This window comes from Somniosus microcephalus, chromosome 2 (genome assembly GCF_052327205.1).
Source record: "Somniosus microcephalus isolate GS21.2 chromosome 2, FLI_Smic_1.0, whole genome shotgun sequence".
NCBI lineage: Eukaryota > Metazoa > Chordata > Chondrichthyes > Squaliformes > Somniosidae > Somniosus > Somniosus microcephalus.
The window spans coordinates 359,925,458-359,946,108 of NC_140988.1; the positions used below are offsets into that span (position 1 = coordinate 359,925,458).

At 47.0% G+C, this 20,651-nt stretch overlaps 1 protein-coding gene across 1 annotated transcript in view; it reads right to left on the minus strand.

The window, feature by feature from the left end:
- suclg1 (succinate-CoA ligase GDP/ADP-forming subunit alph) overlaps positions 1-20,651 on the minus strand; it is an 89,543-nt gene that overhangs the window by 55,477 nt on the left and 13,415 nt on the right. Inside the window, exon 2 of the mRNA XM_085975537.1 lies at positions 993-1,099. Within this exon, the coding sequence (XP_085831663.1) occupies positions 993-1,099 (107 nt within the window). The remainder of the gene's footprint in view (positions 1-992; positions 1,100-20,651) is intronic.

Here is a 20,651-nt window from a genome sequence, read left to right on the forward strand (position 1 = left end):
CCCCTCGAGAGCCACTGCCCCAGCAGGAAAGGCATCAAAACCCATGAAGCCATACCCCTCAGGAGAAGGTGCTGGCACTCTCAGAACCGTACCCCAGCAAGAGATGGTGCTTTCAGGAGGGGTTACTGGCACCCATAAAACCGTACACCAGCCAGAATGAGTGCGATCTGGAGAAAGAAGAGTACCCATGAAACCACAGCCCAGTGAGCGTCAGTGCCGGGGAGGAAAAGGGAGGAGAAAACTAGGAAGCAAATAAAATAAATTTCCACGTGGCAAGCTAGTCTCACTCACATTTTTCCTTTTGGTGACAAAGTTCCTTTTGTCTTCATGCTATCACTTCCATTATAAAAAACACCGCGATAAACAGCACACCTTCGACTATTAGTACCTCGAAAATCATAAAGGGAAACCAATTTGGCTCAGTTCCCAATTGAAGGTAAATTTGAAATTAAAAGGAATTGATTTGCAGAGCCTATGGGAGCCGGCCATTGTTAAAACACCAACACTCTGAGCTGAAGGTTCAAAGATTATGCCGGCTTTCACAGAATCACAGAATCACAATCACAGAAACCCCACAGTGCAGACAGAGGCCATTTCGTCCCATCGAGCCTGCACCGACACATATCCCACCCGATCCTCATAACCCCTACACCAACACATATCCCACCCTATCCCCGTAACCCCACGTATTTAATCCCCCTAACACTAAGGGTCAATTTATCATAGCCAATCAACCTAACCCGCACATCTTTGGACTGTGGGAGGAAACCGGAGCACCCGGAGTAAACCCACGCAAACACGGGGAGAATGTGCAAACTCCACACAGACAGTCACCCGAGGCCGGATTCGAACCCGGGTCCCTGGCGCTGTGAGGCAACAGTGCTAACCACTATGCCACCGTGCCAAGTGTCAAAATTAAAATTACAAATCAGAAATACATTTTGACAAGTTAAAGGGTGGTTGTAGACAGACGGAATGCAAACAAGACGCACCTGCTTCCCAGTGAAACCCTGGCAAATGACCTTTGTTGCCTTGTCTATGTAGAGGTTTTGCCTTGAGCCGGTGTAGCAGTGTCTCACTCCGCTCCGCTCCACTGCAACTAACAAAAGGCCAAAGAGTTAGCAACACAAGTCCACTTTTGCACTGATTTATTACATGTTGTACTGACTCAAGGAGGACCAACGGCAAAGTGACAATTCACAGATGAACAATGTCGGGCAGGAAAAGACCCTCTGGTCCATCCAGCCTGTCCCACGCCAATGTATATACACACTCCACCCCACCCAAAAAACCACATGATCTCCTTGGAGAAGCGAGAAACCAGTTTAAAAACCTAGGCCAATTTGGGGGGGAAATTTCTGGGAAATTCCTCTCTGACCCTCCCAAGCGATCAAAATTACTTCAGGACATCACTCGAGCCCTGATAATTTGATGCAGCACCTACCTTTTGTTGGAAGTGGTCTCCGCCCCAGCCAGAAACAGGTCCAGCTCTCGCTTGAAGGAATATACAGTACATCTTTACATTTTTGCCCATATTAACAAGGTAGAACGATGAAACAATTTAAACATAACATACCTTGGAAATCAGCTATGAAACTTTATTACACCGTGCAGGCATCATCGAAACAGATAATCTTCCATGGGATTGGGCGCACATTTCCATTATTAACACACGAGGACCAGCTAAACTGAAGTAATGTGCAGGGTGCAAAGAGACTGAGCCTGCTGTGGGCTACCAAAACTGGCCATGCTTCAAGGTCCTACCTTCATAAACTTTGCACGAGAAATTTTGAAGGTAAGTAAATTTGACAATGTAACTTAGGGACGAAAAGCATTCACTTGCTTTTAAACAAACTGCAACTTGCATTTAGATCGCACCTTTAACACAGTAAAACGTCCCAAGGTGCTTCACAGGAGCATTATCAAACAGATCTTGACACCAATTTGAGAGCTTAACAGGGTAGATGCCGAGAGGTTGTTTCCCCTGGCTGGAGAATCTAGAACTAAGGGTCACAGTCTCCGGATAAGGGGTCGGCCATTTAGAACTGAGCTGGGGAGAAGTTTCTTCACTCAGAGGATTGTCAATCTTTGGAATTCTTGTGGTAAACCACTGTTATCGTTCACTATCGTTACACTAAGGTTATCACTGTTTATATCGTTACACTATGGTTATCACTGTTTACACTGTTGTATCACTACACAAGGTCACCTCTTGCCACGCTGTTATACCTGGGCTGACCTCAGCTGACTCCGCCCATGGCTCCGCCTGCTTGCCCAGGTATAAAGGTGATCGACTGGCTGGTATTCCTCCTTGTTGGAACCGATCACCCACGAGGGTGGGCTCTGTTATTTAGCCAATAAAAACCTATAGTTACAATCTTAACTCGTCGCTTTTCATGGAATGAATTGATAGGTATATCAATTCTCTAGCCCAGAGGGCTGTCTAAAGCAATATGCTATAAACCGAGCTAAGCGACCCCACAATCAACAGATCCGATCAAAGCTCTGCAGTCCTGCCACATCCATGAGTGGTGATGGACCATTAAACAACTAACGGGAGGAGGATTCATGAATATCCCCATTCTCAATGATGGTGGAGCCCAGCACGTGAGTGCAAAAGACAAGGCTGAAGCGTTTGCAACCATCTTCAGCCAGAAGTGCCGAGTGGATGATCCATATCGGCCTCCTCCTGAGGTCCCCACCACCACAGAAGCCAGTCTTCAGCCAATTCGATTCACTCCACATGATATCAAGAAACGACTGAGCGCACTGGATACAGCAAAGGCCGTGGGCCCCGACAACATCCCGGCTGTCGTGCTGAAGACCTGTGCTCCGGAACTAGCCGTGTCTCTAGCCAAACTGTTCCAGTACAGCTACAACGCTGGCATCTATCCGACAATGTGGAAAACTGCCCAGGTATGTCCTGTCCACAAAAAGCAGGATAAATCCAATCCGGCCAATTACTGCCCCATCAGTCTACTCTCAATCAGCAGCAAAGTGATAGAAGGTGTCATCGACAGTGCTATCAAGCAGCAGTTACTCACCAATAACCTGCTCACTGATGTCCAGTTTGGGTTCCGCCAAGACACTCGGCTCCAGACCACATTACAGCCTTGGTCCAAACATGGACAAAAGAGCTGAATTCCAGAGGTGAGGTGAGAGTGACTGCCCTTGAGTGTGGCATCAAGGAGCCCCAGTAAAACTGAAGTCAATGGGAATCGGGGGGGGGGGGAAACATTCCACTGGCTGGAGTCATACCCAGCACAAAGGAAGATGGTTGTGGTAATTGAAGGTCAATCATCACAGCCCCAGGACATCACTGCAGGAGTTCCTCAGGGCAGTATCCTAGGCCCAACCATCTTCAGCTGCTTCATCAATGACCTTCCCTGCATCATAAGGTCAGAAGTGGGGATGTTCTGACTGCACAGTATTCAGTGTCATTCGCAACTCCTCAGATAATGAAGCAGCCCATGCCAGCATGCAGCAAGACCTGGATCACATTCAGGCTTGGGCTGATAAGTGGCAGGTAACATTTGCGCCACAGAAGTGCCAGGCAATGACTATCTCCAACAAGCGAGAGTCTAACCACCTCCCCTTGACATTCAACGGCATTACCATCGCCAAATCGCCCACCATCAATATCCTGGAGGTCACCATTAACCAAAATCTTTTCTGGACCAACCACATAAATACTGTAGCAACAAGAGCAGGTCAGAGGCTGGATATTCCGTGGCGAGTGTCTCACCTCCTGACTCCCCAAAATCTTTCCACCATCTACAAGGCACAAGTCAGGAGTGTTGGAATACTCTCCACTTGCCTGGATGAGTGTAACTCCAACAACACTCAAGAACCTCGACACCATCCAGGACAAAGCAGCCCACTTGATTGGCACCCCATCCCACCTTAAACATTCACTCCCTCCACCACCGGCGTACCGTGTCTGCAGTGTGTACCATCTACAAGATGCACTGCAGCAACTCGCCAAGGCTTCTTCAACAGTACCTCCCAAATCCTCGACCTCTACCACCTACAAAGACAAGGGCAGCAGGCGCATGGGAACACCACCACCTCCAAGTTCCCCTCCAAGTCACACACCATCCTGACTTAGAAGTATATATCACCGATCCTTCATCGTCGCTGGGTCAAAATCCTGGAACTCCCTCCCTAACAGCACTGTGGGAGTGCCTTCACCACAGGGTCTGCAGCGGTTCAAGGCAGCTCACCACCACCTTCTCAAGGGCAATTAGGGATGGGCAATAAATGCTGGCCTTACCAACGACACCCGCATCCCCTGAACGAATAAAAAAAAAAATGTACAACATACTTTGCATTCGTCAGTATTAAATTCTACTTGCAGTCTGCCAATTGCATAAGTGATCTAAATCCTTCTACAAATTATTAACTGCAGCCTCCATCGCCACTGCTCTTCCCATTTTATTGTTGCAAATTTGACACGCTTACTACTATTGGTTTCAGCATGAAGGTCATTTATGTAGAGATGAAACAACAGGAGCCCTGCGGTACTCAACATTTCCCCATGCCGTGCATGACATCTCTCACTACCACACTCCGTTTCCCTTTTACTACCGGCTTTTATCCAGTGCCAAGGATGCCCGCGGTTTTCATTTTAATTAGAAGTCTTCCATGCGGAACCTCATCCAAGGCTCTGAAAGTCTAAATAAACTATTCCATAGGGAGCTCTACTATCTTATTAGTAACGTTCTCAAAGCAGTCAAAGTAGAATTTACCCTTTGTAAATCTACTCGACTGTTGCTATGGAGGGACTCGATATTGACGTTAGGCCACCAACATGTTGTTCAAGGGCCAAGCTCAGGAGTACTGCAACATGCTGCCCATTATCTGCACCCACCATTCCCCACACGATGAGTTCCTGTCTTTAATCAACAATGTATTTCATCACCAAAAAGAGAGAAAATAATTTTATTTAATCCAACAGGGAAATAAGGAGACATTTATTTTCTGGACATCAAGAGGAGCAGAACTGAATTGCAGCTTGATCAACACCCCACAGCTGCACCGACTATGAACAGAGACCCAGGTGTACATGTAGTGTCGAGTCGGCGGAGGGTTACAGGGCAGGTGAGCTACAAATAACTTCCAAGAGGTTTTATGAACATCAATGCTTCAAACTAATGTGTTCAGATTTTGGATTCATTTCCATTAAAGTACATTTACCAATTACACCCTCAGCAGCTTTTAGGTAAATGCACTAGGAAATGTAGCACTTTAGTTAGGCAGACCAGCAGGTCCCAACTTCAATATAATCTGTGCTGGAGCTCCTCAAGAGCTCAGTAAATGCACTGCCTCATGTGCAACCTTCCTTCGGCAGCACCTCCCAAACCCGCGACCTCTACTACCTAAAAGGACAAGGGCAGCAGGCACTTGGGAACACCATCATCTCCAAGTTTCCCTCCAAGTCACACACCACCCTGACTTGGAAATATATTGTTGTTCCTTCATCGTCGCTGGATCAAAATCCTGGAACATTCAGGCTTAGTCTGGTAAGTAGCAAGTAACATTCGCGCCACACAAGTGCCAGGCAATGACTATCTCCAACAAGCGAGAGTCTAACCACCTCCCCTTGACATTCAACGGTGTTACCATCGCCGAATCCCCCACCATCAACATCCTGGTGGTAACCATTGACCAGAAACTTAACTGGACCAGCCACATAAATACTGTGGCAACAAGAGCAGGTCAGAGGCTGGGTATTCTGCAGTGAGTATCTCACCTCCTGACTCCCCAAAGCCTTTCCACCATCTACAAGGCACAAGTCAGGAGTGTGATGGAATACTCTCCACTTGCCTGGATCAGTGCAGCTCCAACAACACTCAGGAAGCTCAACATCATCCAGGACAAAGCAGCCCACTTGATTGGCACCCCATCCACCATCTTAAACATTCTCTCCCTCTACCACCAGCGCCCCATGGCTGCAGTGTGTGCCATCTACAAGATGCACTGCAGCAACTCGCCAAGGCTTCTTCAGCAGCACCTCCCGAATCCGCGACTTCACCCACCTAGAAGGACAAGGGCAGCAGGCACATGGGAACACCACCACCTCCAAGTTCCCCTCCAAGTCACACACTATCCTGACGTGGAAGTATATCGCCGAGCCTTCATCGTCGCTGGATCGAAATCCTGGAACCTTCCCTAACAGCACTGTGGGCGTACCTTCACCACACGGACTGCAGCGGTTCAAAGCGACGGCTCACCACCACCTTCTCGAGGGCAATAAGGGATGGGCAATAAATGCTGGCCTTGCCAGTGATGCCCACATCCCGTGAACGAATAAAAAAACTGATCCATGCAATCCAGGAAGGTGCCAAGGCTGATCCCCGGTTTGTGCGGAGTTAACTCATCTCTACCAGGGCAGCAGTTGGGGTGCTATAATTGGCAAAGTGACCCCTCCAGCAACGTGCAGGCTGTAATTAGAGTCAAGATTTGAAATATCCTAGAGGAGCACAGGTAATTAAATACGGCAACGCAAGCAGAGAAGGCAAACAGAATCCTTGCTTTTGTATCTGTACAATCTACAGCATACAAAAGCAATGATGTAATGTTGAAGATATGCTAGACCTTCAGCCACAGTTGGAGAAATGTGTGCAGTTTTAGGCACTCCGTTATAGGAAGGATATAAAAGCAATGGAAAAGGGACAGCGGAGATTCATTAGGATGTTACTGGAAGGGTGAGGTCAACATTTATGAAGGAAGACTTCCTAAGTTCGGTTTTTCCCCGACTAGAGCAGGAGAGTCAATATTATGAAGGGTTATGATGAGGTAGATACTGAAAGACTGTTATGTTAATGAGGGGGCATAATCTTAAGACAGTCACAAAAAAACTAGAATCATAGAATAGTACAGCACAGAAGGAGGCCATTCGGCCCATCGGGTCTGCGCCGGCTCTTCCGAAGAGCAATCCAGTTAGTCCCACTCCCCCGCGCTTTCCCCATATCCCTGCAATTTTTTCTCCAAGTATTTATCCAATTCCCCTTTGAAGGATACTATTGACTCTGTATCCACCGCCCTATCAGGCAGCGCATTCCAAATCCTAACCACTCGTTGCGTCAAAAAGTTTTTCCTCAGGTCACCTCGTGTTTTTTTTTGCCAGTCACCTTAAATCTGTGCCCTCTGGTTATTGCCCCTTCTGCCATTGGAAACAGTTTCTCTTTATTTACCCTATCTAAACCTTTCATGATTTTAAATACTTCTATCAAATCTCATCTTAGCCTTCTCTGCTCAAATGAGAACAACCCCGCTTCTCCAGTCTATCCACGTAACTGTAATCTCTCATCCCTGGAACCATTCTAGTAAATCTCTTCTGCACCCTCTCCAAAGCACGTCCTTCCTAAAGTGTGGTGCCCAGAATTGGACACAATAATCCAGCTGGGGTTGAACTAGTGTTTCATACAAGTTTAGCATAACTTCCTGGCTCTCTGCCTCTATTTATAAAGCCCAGGATCCCGTATGCTTTATTAACTCTTTTGTTAACCTGTCCTGCCACCTTCAAAGATTTGTGCACAAGCATCCCCAGGTCTCTCTCTTCTTGCAGCCCCTTTAAAATAGTACCATTTAGCTTGTACAGAGCAGTTGGAAAGCAGTGACAGGATCGGACAAAGTCAACATGGATTTACAAAAGGTAAATCGTGCTTGACTAATCTACTGGAATTTTTTGAGAATGTAACTGGTAAAATAGATAAGGGAGAACTGGTGGATGTGGTGTATTTGGACTTTCAGAAGGCTTTCGATAAGGTCCCGCATAAGAGATTAGCGTGTAATGTTAAAGCACATGGGATTGGGGGCAAGGTATTGACTTGGATAGAGAACTGGTTGGCGGACAGAAAGCAAAGAGTTGGAATAAACTGGTCGTTTTCCGAGTGGCAGGCAGTGACTAGTGGGGTACCGCAAGAATCGGTCCTAGGACCCCAGCTGTTCACAATATATATTAATGATCTGGACGAGGGAATTGGATGTAATATCTCCAAATTTGCAGACGACACAAAGCTGGGTGGGAGGGTATGCTGTGAGGAGGATGTCATGAAACTCCAGTACGATTTGGACAGGTTGGGTGATTGGGCAGAAACATGGCAAATGCACTATAATGTGGATAAATGTGAGGTTATCCACTTTGGTGGCAAAAACAGGAAGGCAGACTATTATTTGAATGGCAATAGGTTGGGAGAAGGGGAAGTGCAAAGAGACCTGGGTGTTCTTGTGCACCAGTCGCTGAAGGTAAGCATGCAGGTGCAGCAGGCGGTTAAGAAGGCAAATGGTGTGTTGGCCTTCGTAGCAAGAGGGTTCGAGTACAGGAACAAGGATGTCTTGTGCAGTTGTACAGGGCCTTGGTGAGACCACACCTTGAGTATTGTGTGCAGTTTTGGTCGCCTTATCTGAGGAAGGACGTTCTTGCCATGGAAGGAGTGCAGCGAAGATTCACCAGGCTGATACCTGGGATGGCAGGAATGACGTATGAGGAGAGATTGTGTCGATTGGGCTTATACTCACTGGAGTTTAGAAGATTGAGAGGGGATCTCATCGAAACCTATAAAATTCTGTCAGGCCTGGACAGACTAGATGCAGGAAGGATGTTCCCGATGGCCGGGGAGTCCAGAACCAGGGATCATAGTCTAAGGGTAAGGGGTAAGCCATTTAGGACTGAAATGAGGAGGAATTTCTTCACCCAGAGAGTGGTGAACCTGTGGAATTCTCTGCCACAGAGGGCGGTGGAGGCCAGTTCATTAAATATATTCAAGAAGGAGTTGGATATATTTCTTAAGGCTAAAGGGATCAAGGGATATGGGGAGAAAGCAGGGACAGAGTACTGAATTTGGATGATCAGCCATGATCTCATTGAATGGCGGAGCAGGCTCGAGGGGCCGAATGGCCTACTCCTATCTTCTATGTTTCTATGTATTGTCTTCTCCTCATTCTTCTTACCAAAATGTATCACCTCACACTTTTCTGCCTTGAATTTCATCTGCCACGTGTCCACCCATTCCACCAGCCTGTCTATGTCTTCTTGAAATCTACTACTATCTTCCTTACTGTTTACTGCACTCCGAAGTTTTGTGTCATCTGCATATTTCAAAATTGTGACCTGTACTCCCAAGTCATTAATGTACAGGAAACTTTGTGCTATCCGGCACCCACGGGACCGAGCTGCTGCCGTTGCCTCAAAACTGCCGTACTCTCCAGAGTTAATGTTGAGAGATACGGAGATTCTTATCTCCGTATTTGACAACAAACACTGTTACTTAGCAACAGCTTCTAAACACTCGGGTGTGGCCTGCAAGCTCTGTAGCTGAAGCTGTTGCTATAGCTACAGACCTTGCACAGCTTGACTGTTCAAACAAAGCAAAAAAAACAAAAGGAATAAAAAACGGCTGCTGATTTTTGCCGGTGGCTCCAGATTGCCGGATAGCTCACCTCCGGATAGCACAAAGTTTCCTGTATATCAGAAACAGCAGTGGTCCTGGTACTGAACCTTGGGGAATGCCACTGTATGCCTCCATCAAGTCCAAAAAACAGCCAGTCACCACAATTCTGTTTTCCATCCCGTGGCCAATTTTGTATCCATGCTACTGCTGCCCCTTTTATCCCATGGGCTTCAATTTTGCCAACAAGCCGAATATGTGGCACTTTAGGAATAGGAGCAATTTCTCTGCTCAAGCTGCTGGTGAAGCAGACTCCCATCAATTCTTTTGAAGGGGAATTAAATAATTGTTTGAAAAAAGACGATTGAAGGATTTTGGGGGGCGAGCAGGAAAGTGGGAGACAGACGGTGGCTCATATGGAGAATTACACGTGGGGTCTTGGTGGTGCAATGGCTTGCTTCTGTGCTGTAATATCTGATGATTCTATTAATCACTACTGAACAACTCGTCAACTAAAAGCTGACCGGACACCCGGTGCTCATGCGACATGCCCCAGCAAGAGTCCGTGCTTCAAGGAGGAAAGGGGAAAATCTATCATTGATAAAATGGGTGGGGGGGGGGGGGGGAGGAAAGTAAAACAAAACAGTAAGGCAGGGAATTAGGAACGTAGGAATGTACAGGACTGGTAGAGACCATTACAGTCCCCCTAGCTGGTCGCAAAGTTCAAAAAAATACCAACTATACTCTCTCTCTTACATCAGAACATAAGAATTAGGAGCGGGAGTAGGCCATACGACCCTGCTCCACCATTCAATAAGATCATGGTTGATCTTCAATTTGATCTCCACTTTCCTGCACTATCCCCAAATCCCTCAATTCCCCATAGAGTCCAAAAATCTATCGATTTCAGCCTTGGCTATACTCAACTCAATTACTTCCCTCAATTATTTCTTTTTTGCCAAAGAAAAACGATTGGGAGAAGGGGAAGTGCAAAGAGACCTGGGTGTTCTTGTGCACCAGTCGCTGAAGGTAAGCATGCAGGTGCAGCAGGCGGTTAAGAAGGCAAATGGTATGTTGGCCTTCGTAGCAAGAGGGTTCGAGTACAGGAACAAGGATGTCTTGCTACAGTTGTACAGGGCCTTGGCGAGACCGCACCTTGAGTACTGCGTGCAGTTCTGGTCGCCTTACCTGAGGAAGGACGTTCTTGCCATGGAAGGAGTGCAGCGAAGATTCACCAGGCTGATACCTGGGATGGCAGGAATGACGTATGAGGAGAGATTGTGTCGACTGGGCTTATACTCACTGGAGTTTAGAAGATTGAGAGGGGATCTCATCGAAACCTATAAAATTCTGTCAGGCCTGGACAGACTAGATGCAGGAAGGATGTTTCTGATGGCCGGGGAGTCCAGAACCAGGGGTCATAGTCTAAGGATAAGAGGTAAGCCATTTAGGACTGAAATGAGGAGGAATTTCTTCACCCAGAGAGTGGTGAACCTGTGGAATTCTCTGCCACAGAGGGCGGTGGAGGCCAGTTCATTAAATATATTCAAGAAGGAGTTAGATATATTTCTTAAGGCTAAAGGGATCAAGGGATATGGGGAGAAGGCAGGGACAGGGTACTGAATTTGGATGATCAGCCATGATCTCATTGAATGGCGGAGCAGGCTCGAAGGGCCGAATGGCCTACTCCTGCTCCTATCTTCTATGTGTGCAATACGCTGACACTATCTGCATCCACAGTCCCTCTACAGGAAACTGTGTGTTATCCGGAGGCTAAATGTCCGGCAAGTTCGAGCCACCGGCAAAAATCAGGAGCTGTTTTGTTAGGTTTTTTTTCTTCTCGTGGCTTTTTTTTTCCCCAACAGTCAGGCTCTGCAAAGTCTCTGTGGCTTAGCAACAGCTTCAGAGAGACGCTTCCAAGGTACGGGCTGACTGTTTAGAAGCTGTTGCTAAGCAACAGTGTTTGTTGTCAGATACGGAGCTGAAAAGCTCCGTATGCGTCAACATTAACGCTGGTGTGTCCGGCAGTTTTGAGGGAACGGCAACAGCTCGGTCCCGTCGGTGCCGGATAGCACAAAGTTTCCTGTATTAACTAACAGTCAACTCGAGACTGTCTATTCACCTGGTTACAGAGTTTGCAGTCATGTCAAGCACCACGCATTCGGGTCTACGGTCATTGTGCTGGCTGTCATTGCTGGTGCTGCACTGCTGATGGAGTGAACATGAAGCTGCAGGAAGACCAGATGAGGTGTCAAACGAAAGCGAGGCAAATCAATGGCACACACACGCTATAAAACGGGCAGTTTGGAACCGGCACAGCAAGAGAAGTAACTGCAGGAGTCCTTTAGGTTTATAGAGATTGGATTCACTCGTTAATATACAGGAAACTCTTTTTTATCCGGCACCGACGGGACCGGCGTGGTGCCGGTTTATCAAAAAGTCCGGATTACAGAGAGGCATAGTAAAAGGTACGAGAGCCCCGTACACGGCCACAGATCCAGGCATCCCTGTTGCATAGCAACAGGTGCAGGAACCCCGGCCACAGATCTAGGCGTCCCTGTTGCATAGCAACAGGTGCAGGAACCCCGGCCACCGATCTAGGCGTCCCTGTTGCATAGCAACAGGTGCAGGAACCCCGGTTACACGGCCACAGATCCAGGAACGGCCACTCATATGAAGTAAAACTTACCTGAACCTACACCTGAATTTTGCCGGTAAATCGAGAGTTTTCTGTATTGTTGAGTTGACAGAAGCCAGAAACTAGGGAACAGGCCCAAATAATCCCAGGGAGCACGGGAAACAGACACGGTGCAAAGTAACAAACTTGGAAGAGACTGTCGAGAATAGAATCAAGGAGACTGCCCAAGGAGAACCTGAAATTACTTACTCCCCCGCCCTCAAAAAGAAAATCAGCTAAAATGCAGGAATAAAAACAGAAAATGTTGGAAATACACAGCAGCACCTGCGAAAAGAATAAACTGAATAAAAGGGGACACTTTAGTACGGTTGGAAAAGGGAGAAAAAGGAGATGGGGTTACTGTTCTCTATTTAAGTGTCAGCTGTGGCTCAGTGGGCAGCACTCTCACCTCCGAGTCAGAAGGTTCTGGGTTCTAGTCTCACTCCAGAGACTTGAACACAAAAATCTAGGCTGACACTCCAGTGCAGTGCCGAGGGAGTGCTGCACTGTCGGAGGTGCCGTCTTTCAGATGAGGCGTTAAACTGAGGCCCCGTCTGCTCTTTAAGATGGGTGTAAAAGATGCCATGGCGCTATTTTGAAGAGGCGCAGGGGAGGTATCCCCGGTGTCCTGGCCAATATTTATCCTTCAGTCAACATCACTAAAAACAGATGATCTGGTCATTATCACATTGCTATTTGTGGGAGCTTGCTGTGCGCAAATTGGCTGCCGCATTTCCTACATTACAACAGTGACTCCACTTCAAAAGTACTTCATTGACTATGAAGCGCTTTGGGACATCCGGAGGTCGTGAAAGGCGCTGTATAAATGCAAGTCTTTCTTTTTATTTTTCCCCCCCAACCTTGCTAAAATGCTTGCTTATTTTTTAGTTCTCAGGTCCAATGAAGGATGTACACATTAGAAAGAGACAAGCAAAGTTAATATAGCGGGTTAAATACCTCACTAACCCGCTTGTGTATTCCCAGCATTCTCAGTTTTAGTTCTGGCATCTACAGCATTTTTTCTTGTTGAAAATGCAGAGTTTGGGGTAAAGCTACCAAAAGGTGAAGTCAAAGAAAATGGAGATGCATGCAGTGTTGTTACTCGGGTGTTAGTAAAGGGTAGCGGTAGGTATGTGCAATTTGTAAGCTATGGTCGACTCACATCATCACATTTTGCCCTCTCAAACCTGGAGCACGTTTTAAGCGACAGGTCACTGTGGGGATTGTACTGATGGTAGTGGTGGTAGGAGGAGCAATTTGAAAGGATCGATTAGAAAGGTGCTTTGAGCTTTATTAGGACAACAGGTCTCGAGAGCGTGACCACGCACTTACATTTAGGCAGGTCGCAAAATAAAAATCCGCTGTTCTATGTAAGCGTGGGTGCCTTCTGCTACAGCGGCAAGCTTTCGAGTGCTGCGAGCGTTAACAGAAAGAACTGTTCCGAAATTCGACATTGCGCTTGTTCCATGCACCAGTGTATTTGGAGCATGATTCGACTCTGCGCAATGACAGGAACAGGCCGTGTCAGCCGTGGCTGATTTGATAGTACGCTCGCTTCAGAGTCAGAAGGTCGTGGGTTCAAGTCCCACTCCAGGGCCTTGAGCTCAAAATCCAGGCTGACACCCTTTGCCTGGATTTGTACTGAGGGAGTGCTGCACTGTCGGAGGTGCCGTCTTTCGGCTGAGACGTCAAACCGAGGCCCCATCGGCTCCCTCAGGTGGATGTAAAAAAGTCCCATGACACTATTTCGAAGACGAGCAGGGGTGTTCTCCCTGGTGTCCTGAACAACATTTATCCCTTGACCAATATCACTAAAACAAAATTATCCGGTCATTATGTTTGTGGGAGCTTGCTGTGCGCAAATTGGCTGCCGCGTTTCCTACATTACAACAGTGACTACACGTCAAGAGTACTTCATTGGCTGTAAAGCGCTTTGGGACGTCCGGAGGTCATGAAAGGTGCTATATAAATGCAAGTCTTTCTTTCCATAGATGTTTAAAGCACAGAAGGAAGCCAGTCTACGCCAGCTCTTGCTAGAGCAATCCAAAACTAATAGCACTGCCCTGCCCGCTACCCATGGGCCTGCATCATCTTCTGCTTCAAATATTTTCCCTTAAAAAGATGCAATTGTCTCTGCCTCCGCCACACCCCACGGCAAAGCATTCCAAGTTCTAATAACTCTCTTGCAAAAAAAATTTCTCCTAACCTTTCTCTACACACCAACCATTTTAAATGGAGGACCACTTGTAACTCTATTAGGCCCAATAGCATGGACATTAAAGCCATGGAGAGTGTACACCGTAGATTTACTAGGTTGTTGCCAGGGATGAGAAACTGCAGTTATGAGGACAGACTTGTGATTCTGGGATTATTCCCACTGGAGTAGACATGGCTAAGAGGAGATTTAACAGAGATTTTTAAAATTATGAAGGGTTTTGAATAGAATGAATAGGGAGAGAGTTAGACTAACTGGTGTACAGTTACCCTTCTCTTCTTTCTTAAACATAGGTCCAATATTACAGCAGATTGGCAAGAGAGATTTTTTCTGTATTGATAAACCTGGATGAATTGTGAACATAACAAGAATTCAAGAATTAGGAGCAGGAGTAGGCCATATGGCCGATTGAGCCTGCTCTGCCATTCATTATCATAGCTGATCTTCGACCTCAACTCCACTTTCCCGCCCTATCTCCATATCCCTTAAATCCTCTGAAGTCCAAAAATCTATCGATCTCGGCCTTGAATATACTCAACGATTCAGCATCCACAGCCCTCTGGGGTAGAGAATTCCAAAGATTCACAACCCACTGAGTGAAGAAATTCCTCCTCATCTCAGTCTTAAATGGCCGACCCCTTATCCTGAGACTATGCCCCCTAGTTCTAGACACACCAGCCAGGGGAAACAACCTCTCAGCGTCTACCCTGTCAATCCCCCTCAGAATCTTATCGGCTTCAATGAGATCACCTCTCCTTCTTCTAAACTCCAGAGAGTACAGGCCCAATCTACTCAATCTCACCTCATAGGACAACCCTCTCATCCCAGGATTCAATTAACAGAACTTTCATTATTAGCCAAGATGCAAGAAATCTCAAGAACTGTACACAGCAATATTTGCAAACATGAAATACCAAATTTAAAAAATCCGACAGTAATAAAGCTCCAGTGACTCTGCTTCTTGAACCTAAATCTCATATTTAATTCCCGTTTACTGAGTGAGGCAGGGGATCAAAATAGGTTGTGGAAGTAGTATTGGTTTTCCTAGAGGTCCAACTACAAATTTACAATCTCTCTTCAATATTTGGTTTGCTGCAGCAATTCATTTCTACCCATTTCATCTGCACGGAAATATTATCTAATGTCAAAAGGCTGCCTGTGATTTGTTTTCCAATGCAGTTAGCAGCTGGTGTTGGCCAATCCAAAAAAAACACAATTTTCAGATGTTACGCACAAGCAATAAGAAAGGAGTTGGTGCTGTGGACTACAACAGGCATCAGAGGAGAGCGCTGTATATTATTAAGGTCAAACTATTACAGCGAGCCTGGATCAGAACAGTTCTGAAATACTGAATATATAAAAAGGTATTGAAGGGGGAAGTCAGAGTATCAATACCTCCTCAGAAACAGGGAATTAAAAAATATATTGGCCCGGATTTTGCGGTGGTAATGATGGCGAAACTGTCAGCCTTCGCCATCGTTACCCCTCTGAAACTGACAGCGACTTCAGGATTTAGCGCATTCGCAGATAAACGCGGAAATCCTGACGTTGCGATCAGTCATTCCCTGCTCAGTCACAGGTTGCATTGCGGAACTCCTCATAGCCGGCAATCAGTGAAATCACTTTCCCCTTTACGATGGAATATCGCTGTTGAAAACCACCAAAAACGTTAAGCCTTGTTGAAAGAGGTGGGACAGGGTTTTTAATGGCATACTGACTGCTGAAGAACCGTGCTGGCCCTGAAAAACTAATTTTATATTTGTGGAATGTCAACATTTTCCATTGATGATTAAGAATTACAAGTTTTTAATATATATTTTTTAAAGTTTGTGTATGATATTTTAGCTTCGACCTTAATCCTATGTCCCAATCTTTCTTTCGCTCTGCATAAAATTTATTGAAGTAAATTATAATTTGTGCATTTTACTTCCAGGTTTGCTGTCTGTGAGAATTCTTCAATGTGATTGGCTGCTTAGCCAGCTTGATGACATCACTGTTGCTGGACGCTGGTGATTCGTCCCCAGATTCAAACTAGGCTCGGGAGAGCTGAAATCGATGTCACAGAGATCGCTAGATCTTTGTGAGCAGCTTTCTTCGAGGTCAGCAGTGAGCGACATCGCTTCACCGCTGGCCACAAATTCCAGGCCATTCATTACCAAGGAATCAACTTGGAGAAGTTAATGAGCTTGAGAGAACCAAACACACACAAACTGGTATACAGTTTTCCTAATGAATAGCGAAGCCATACAGATCGGGTTCAATCCTCAATCTGTACTGAGTTTGTTGATCTCATCCATCGCAGTGGGACTGCTACGGTTCACCTCAACCCCATGGGTGAGGGAAAAACCATTCAGGGTTCCCACTCTGGAAGGCAATCCAAGGGACTCCACTGGAGGTTTGGTAGTGTGTTGGTGAGTGACTCTCGGGCAAGGACAACACGGGGCTTGGCTGCAATATTTGTCATAGTCCAATAGTCTGCTGGCACATACCGTCAAGGTGGCCATTGCCTGAGAAGTAACCCGGCAAGGAGTCAATACCCTCAGGACAGGAGAGAAGGGGTCAAATCGATGGAGGAAACAAGAAAACAAATGGCACAAATAGGGACTGGTTTTCTTTTTGTCAGAATTTTATATACACAGGAAACTTTTTTATCCGGCACCGACGGGACCGGCGTGGTGCCGGTTTATCAAAAAGTCCAGATTACAGAGAGGTATAGTAAAAGGTATGAAAGCTCCGTACACAACAACAAATCCAGGCTTCCCTGTTGCTTAGCAACAGGTGGAGGAACCCCGGCCACAAGATCCAGGCATCCCTGTTGCTTAGCAACAGGTGCAGGAACCCGGCCACAAGATCCAGGCGTCTCTGTTGCTTAGCAACAGGTGCAGGAACCCCGGTTACACAGCCATAGATCCAGGAACGGCCACTAATATAAAGTAAAACTTACCTGAACCTACTCCTGAATTTTGCCGGTTAACAGAGATTTCCGGTTATTTTAGGTGCCGGTAAATCGAGAGTTTCCTGTATTATGTAGTGAAGTCACCGCGGATTGTTCATGTGCACCTTAAGGAGGTTATTTAAAAAGGGGCACCATCATATATTGCCTGACAGTTCAGCTGATGGCTTAGTGGATAAAGGCACTGCTTGCCGTGCTATTGGGCCACACAAAGAGTCCCAAGTCCGATTCACAATCTGTGCTAAGTTAGGTGAGTCGAGCGGAGGTTGCAGCAGGGCTGCTACAATCAGCATCAGCAGGCCTGAGCTACAGAGTTCGTAAACAAATAGCAGTTGGGTCCGAATCAGCTGTGCCTGATCACTATCCAGTGACATCCCTGCAGGATGCGTGTATGTGTGGACAGGAGGCAAGCTCAGGATCAGGCTCAACTGTTACATCCCTAAATGGTCATATAAGTTGCCAATGCTCATGGTCAAGGCTCAAACGTGAATCGAGTGAGCCGACAGGTGCCTGTGGAACAACAGCTTAGCACGGGTCAGTGTCGATAGGAGAGGAGCACAGAAAGTTATGGGGTGGGGGGTAGAAGGAAATGATATAGCAGGGGTACGGTAGCAGAGTGGTTCTGTTACTGGATTAGTAATCCAGAGGCCTGGACTAATGATCCAGAGACATTAGCACTGTTGCCTCACAGCACCAGGGACCCGGGTTCAAATCCGGCCTCGGGTGACTGTCTGTGTGGAGTTTGCACATTCTCCCAGTGTTTGCGTGGGTTTCCTCCGGGTGCTCCGGTTTCCTCCCACAGTCCAAAGATGTGCGGGTTAGGTTGATTGGCCATGATAAAAATTGGCCCTTAGTGTTAGGGGGGATTAAATACGTGGGGTTACAGGGTTACGGGGATAGGGCTTGGGTGGGATGGCTGTCGGTGTAGGGACCGGGTGCTAGGGTTTGGATGATCAGCCATGATCTCGTTGAATGGCGGAGCAGGCTCGAAGGGCCGAATGGCCTACTCCTGCTCCTATCTTCTATGTTTCTATGAGTTCAAATCCCACCATGGCAGCTGGGGAATTTAAATTCAGTTAATTAAATAAATCTGGAATAAAAAGCTAGTGTCAGTAATGGTGACCATGAAACTACCAGATTGTCATAAAAACCCATCTGGTTCATTAATGTCCTTTAGGGAAGGAAATCTGCCGTCCCTACCCGGTCTGGCCGATATGTGACTCCAGACCCACAGCAATGTGGTTGACTCTTCACTGCCCTCTGAAATGGCCTAGAAAGTCACTCGGTTTTATTAAACCACTACAAGGAAGTATCATGGGGTGCAGCGGTTCAAGGCGGCAGCTCACCACCACCTTCTCAAGGGCAATTAGTGATGGGCAATAAATGCTGGCCTTGTAGCGACGCCCACATCCCGTGAGCGAATAAAAGAAGGTTCTGACACCATCACCAGAAAACTGGCTTGGAGGAGCTGCGGAGATCAATAGCATGAGGGAGCTGAAATAAGAGGCAGGGAAATGATGTGGAAAGAGCTTGCCCTAGATTTTGACTTTTCACAGGACCATATTGTTGACTAGTGGCTTATCAAAAAGGCACGGCTGTAACTAAAATGTCTGGCAAACTTGTGCTTCATTTGCCAACCACACAATAATTGGTGATGTGTAGTTTGAGTTTTTCTCCCACTAGCAAGGAGGTGGTATATGTCATTGTTGCTATGCAAACAGTGGAACCAGGAGGCAACATTGCAGAACCAGTTCTCAAAATAGTTCTGAAATACAAAAGCATCACAAACTCCAGTTATTGAGGTTTACGGATGATCAATTGTAGGTTTCAATGGAACGATGGGCTGAATGGCCTCCCGCATCTGTATTTACTTTGTAGCTACAACAACTTGCATTTATATAGCGCCCTTAATGTAAAACGTCCGACGGTGCTCCACAGGAGCGCCGCGAGACCGAGCCACATAAGGAGTTATTAGGACAGGTGGCCAAAAGGTTGATCAAAGAGGTCGGTTTTAAGGTGCGACTTAAAGGAGGAGAGGCAGAGAAGTTTAGGGAGAAAATTCCAGAGCTTAGGAGCGAGACAGCTGAAAGCACAACTGCCAATGGTGGAGTGGAGGAAATCGGGGATGCACAAGAGGCCAGAATTGGAGATCAGAGATCTCAGAAAGTTGTAGGGTTGGAGGTTACAGAGATAAAGGTGATACCATTTTTTTATTGGATGTGGGCGTCGCTGGCAATGCCAGCATTTATTGCCCATCCCTTGTTGCCCTTGAGAAGGTGGTGAGCCGCCTTCTTGAACCGCTGCAGTCCGTGTGGTAAAGGTACTCCCACAGTGCTGTTAGGTAGGGAGTTCCAGGATTTTGATCCAGCGACGATGAAGGAACGGCGATGTACTTCTAAGTCAGGATGGTGTGTGACTTGGAGGGGAACATGCCCTTGTCCTTCTCGGTGGAAGAAGTTGCGGGTTTGGGAGGTGCTGCCGAAGAAGCCTTGGCGAGTTGCTGCAGTGCATCCTGTAGATGGTACACACTGCAGCCACGGTACACCAGTGGTGGAGGGAGTGAATGTTTAAGCTGGTAGAGGGGGTGCCAATCAAGCGGGCTGCTTTGTCTTGGATGGTGTCGAGCTTCTTGAGTGTTGGAGCTACACTCTCATCCAGGCAAGTGGAGAGTATTCCATCACACTCCTGACTTGTGCCTTGTAGATGGTAGAAAGGCTTTGGGGAGTCAGGAGGTGAGACACTCGCCGCAGAATACCCAGCCTCTGACCTGCTCTTGTTGCCACAGTATTTATGTGGCTGGTCCAGTTAAGTTTCTGGTCAATGGTGACCCCCAGGAGGTTGATGGTGGGGGATTCGGCGATGGTAATGCCGTTGAATGTCAAGTGGAGGTGGTTAGACTCTCACTTGTGGGAGATAGTCATTGCCTGGCACTTCTGTGGCGCGAATGTTACCTGCCACTTAACAGCCCAAGCCTGAACGTCATCCAGGTCTTGTTGCATGTGGGCATGGACTGCTTCATTATCTGAGGAGTTGTGAATGGCACTGAACACTCTGCAGTCATCAGTGAACATCCCCATTTCTGACCTTATGTTGGAGGGAAGGTCATTGATGAAGCAGCTGAAGATGGTTGGGCCGAGGACACTGCCCTGACGAACTCCTGCAGCGATGTCCTGGGGCTGTGATGATTGACCTTCAATCACCACAACCATCTTCCTTTGCGCTAGTTATGACTCCAGCCAGTGGCGAATTTTCCCCCCGATTCCCATTGACTTCAGTTTTACTAGGGCTCCTTCATGCCACACTCGGTCAAATACTGCCTTGATGTCAAGGGCAGTCACTCTCACCTCACCTCTGGAATTCAGCTCCTTTGTCCATGTTTGGACCAAGGTTGTAATGAGGTCTGGAGCCGAGTGG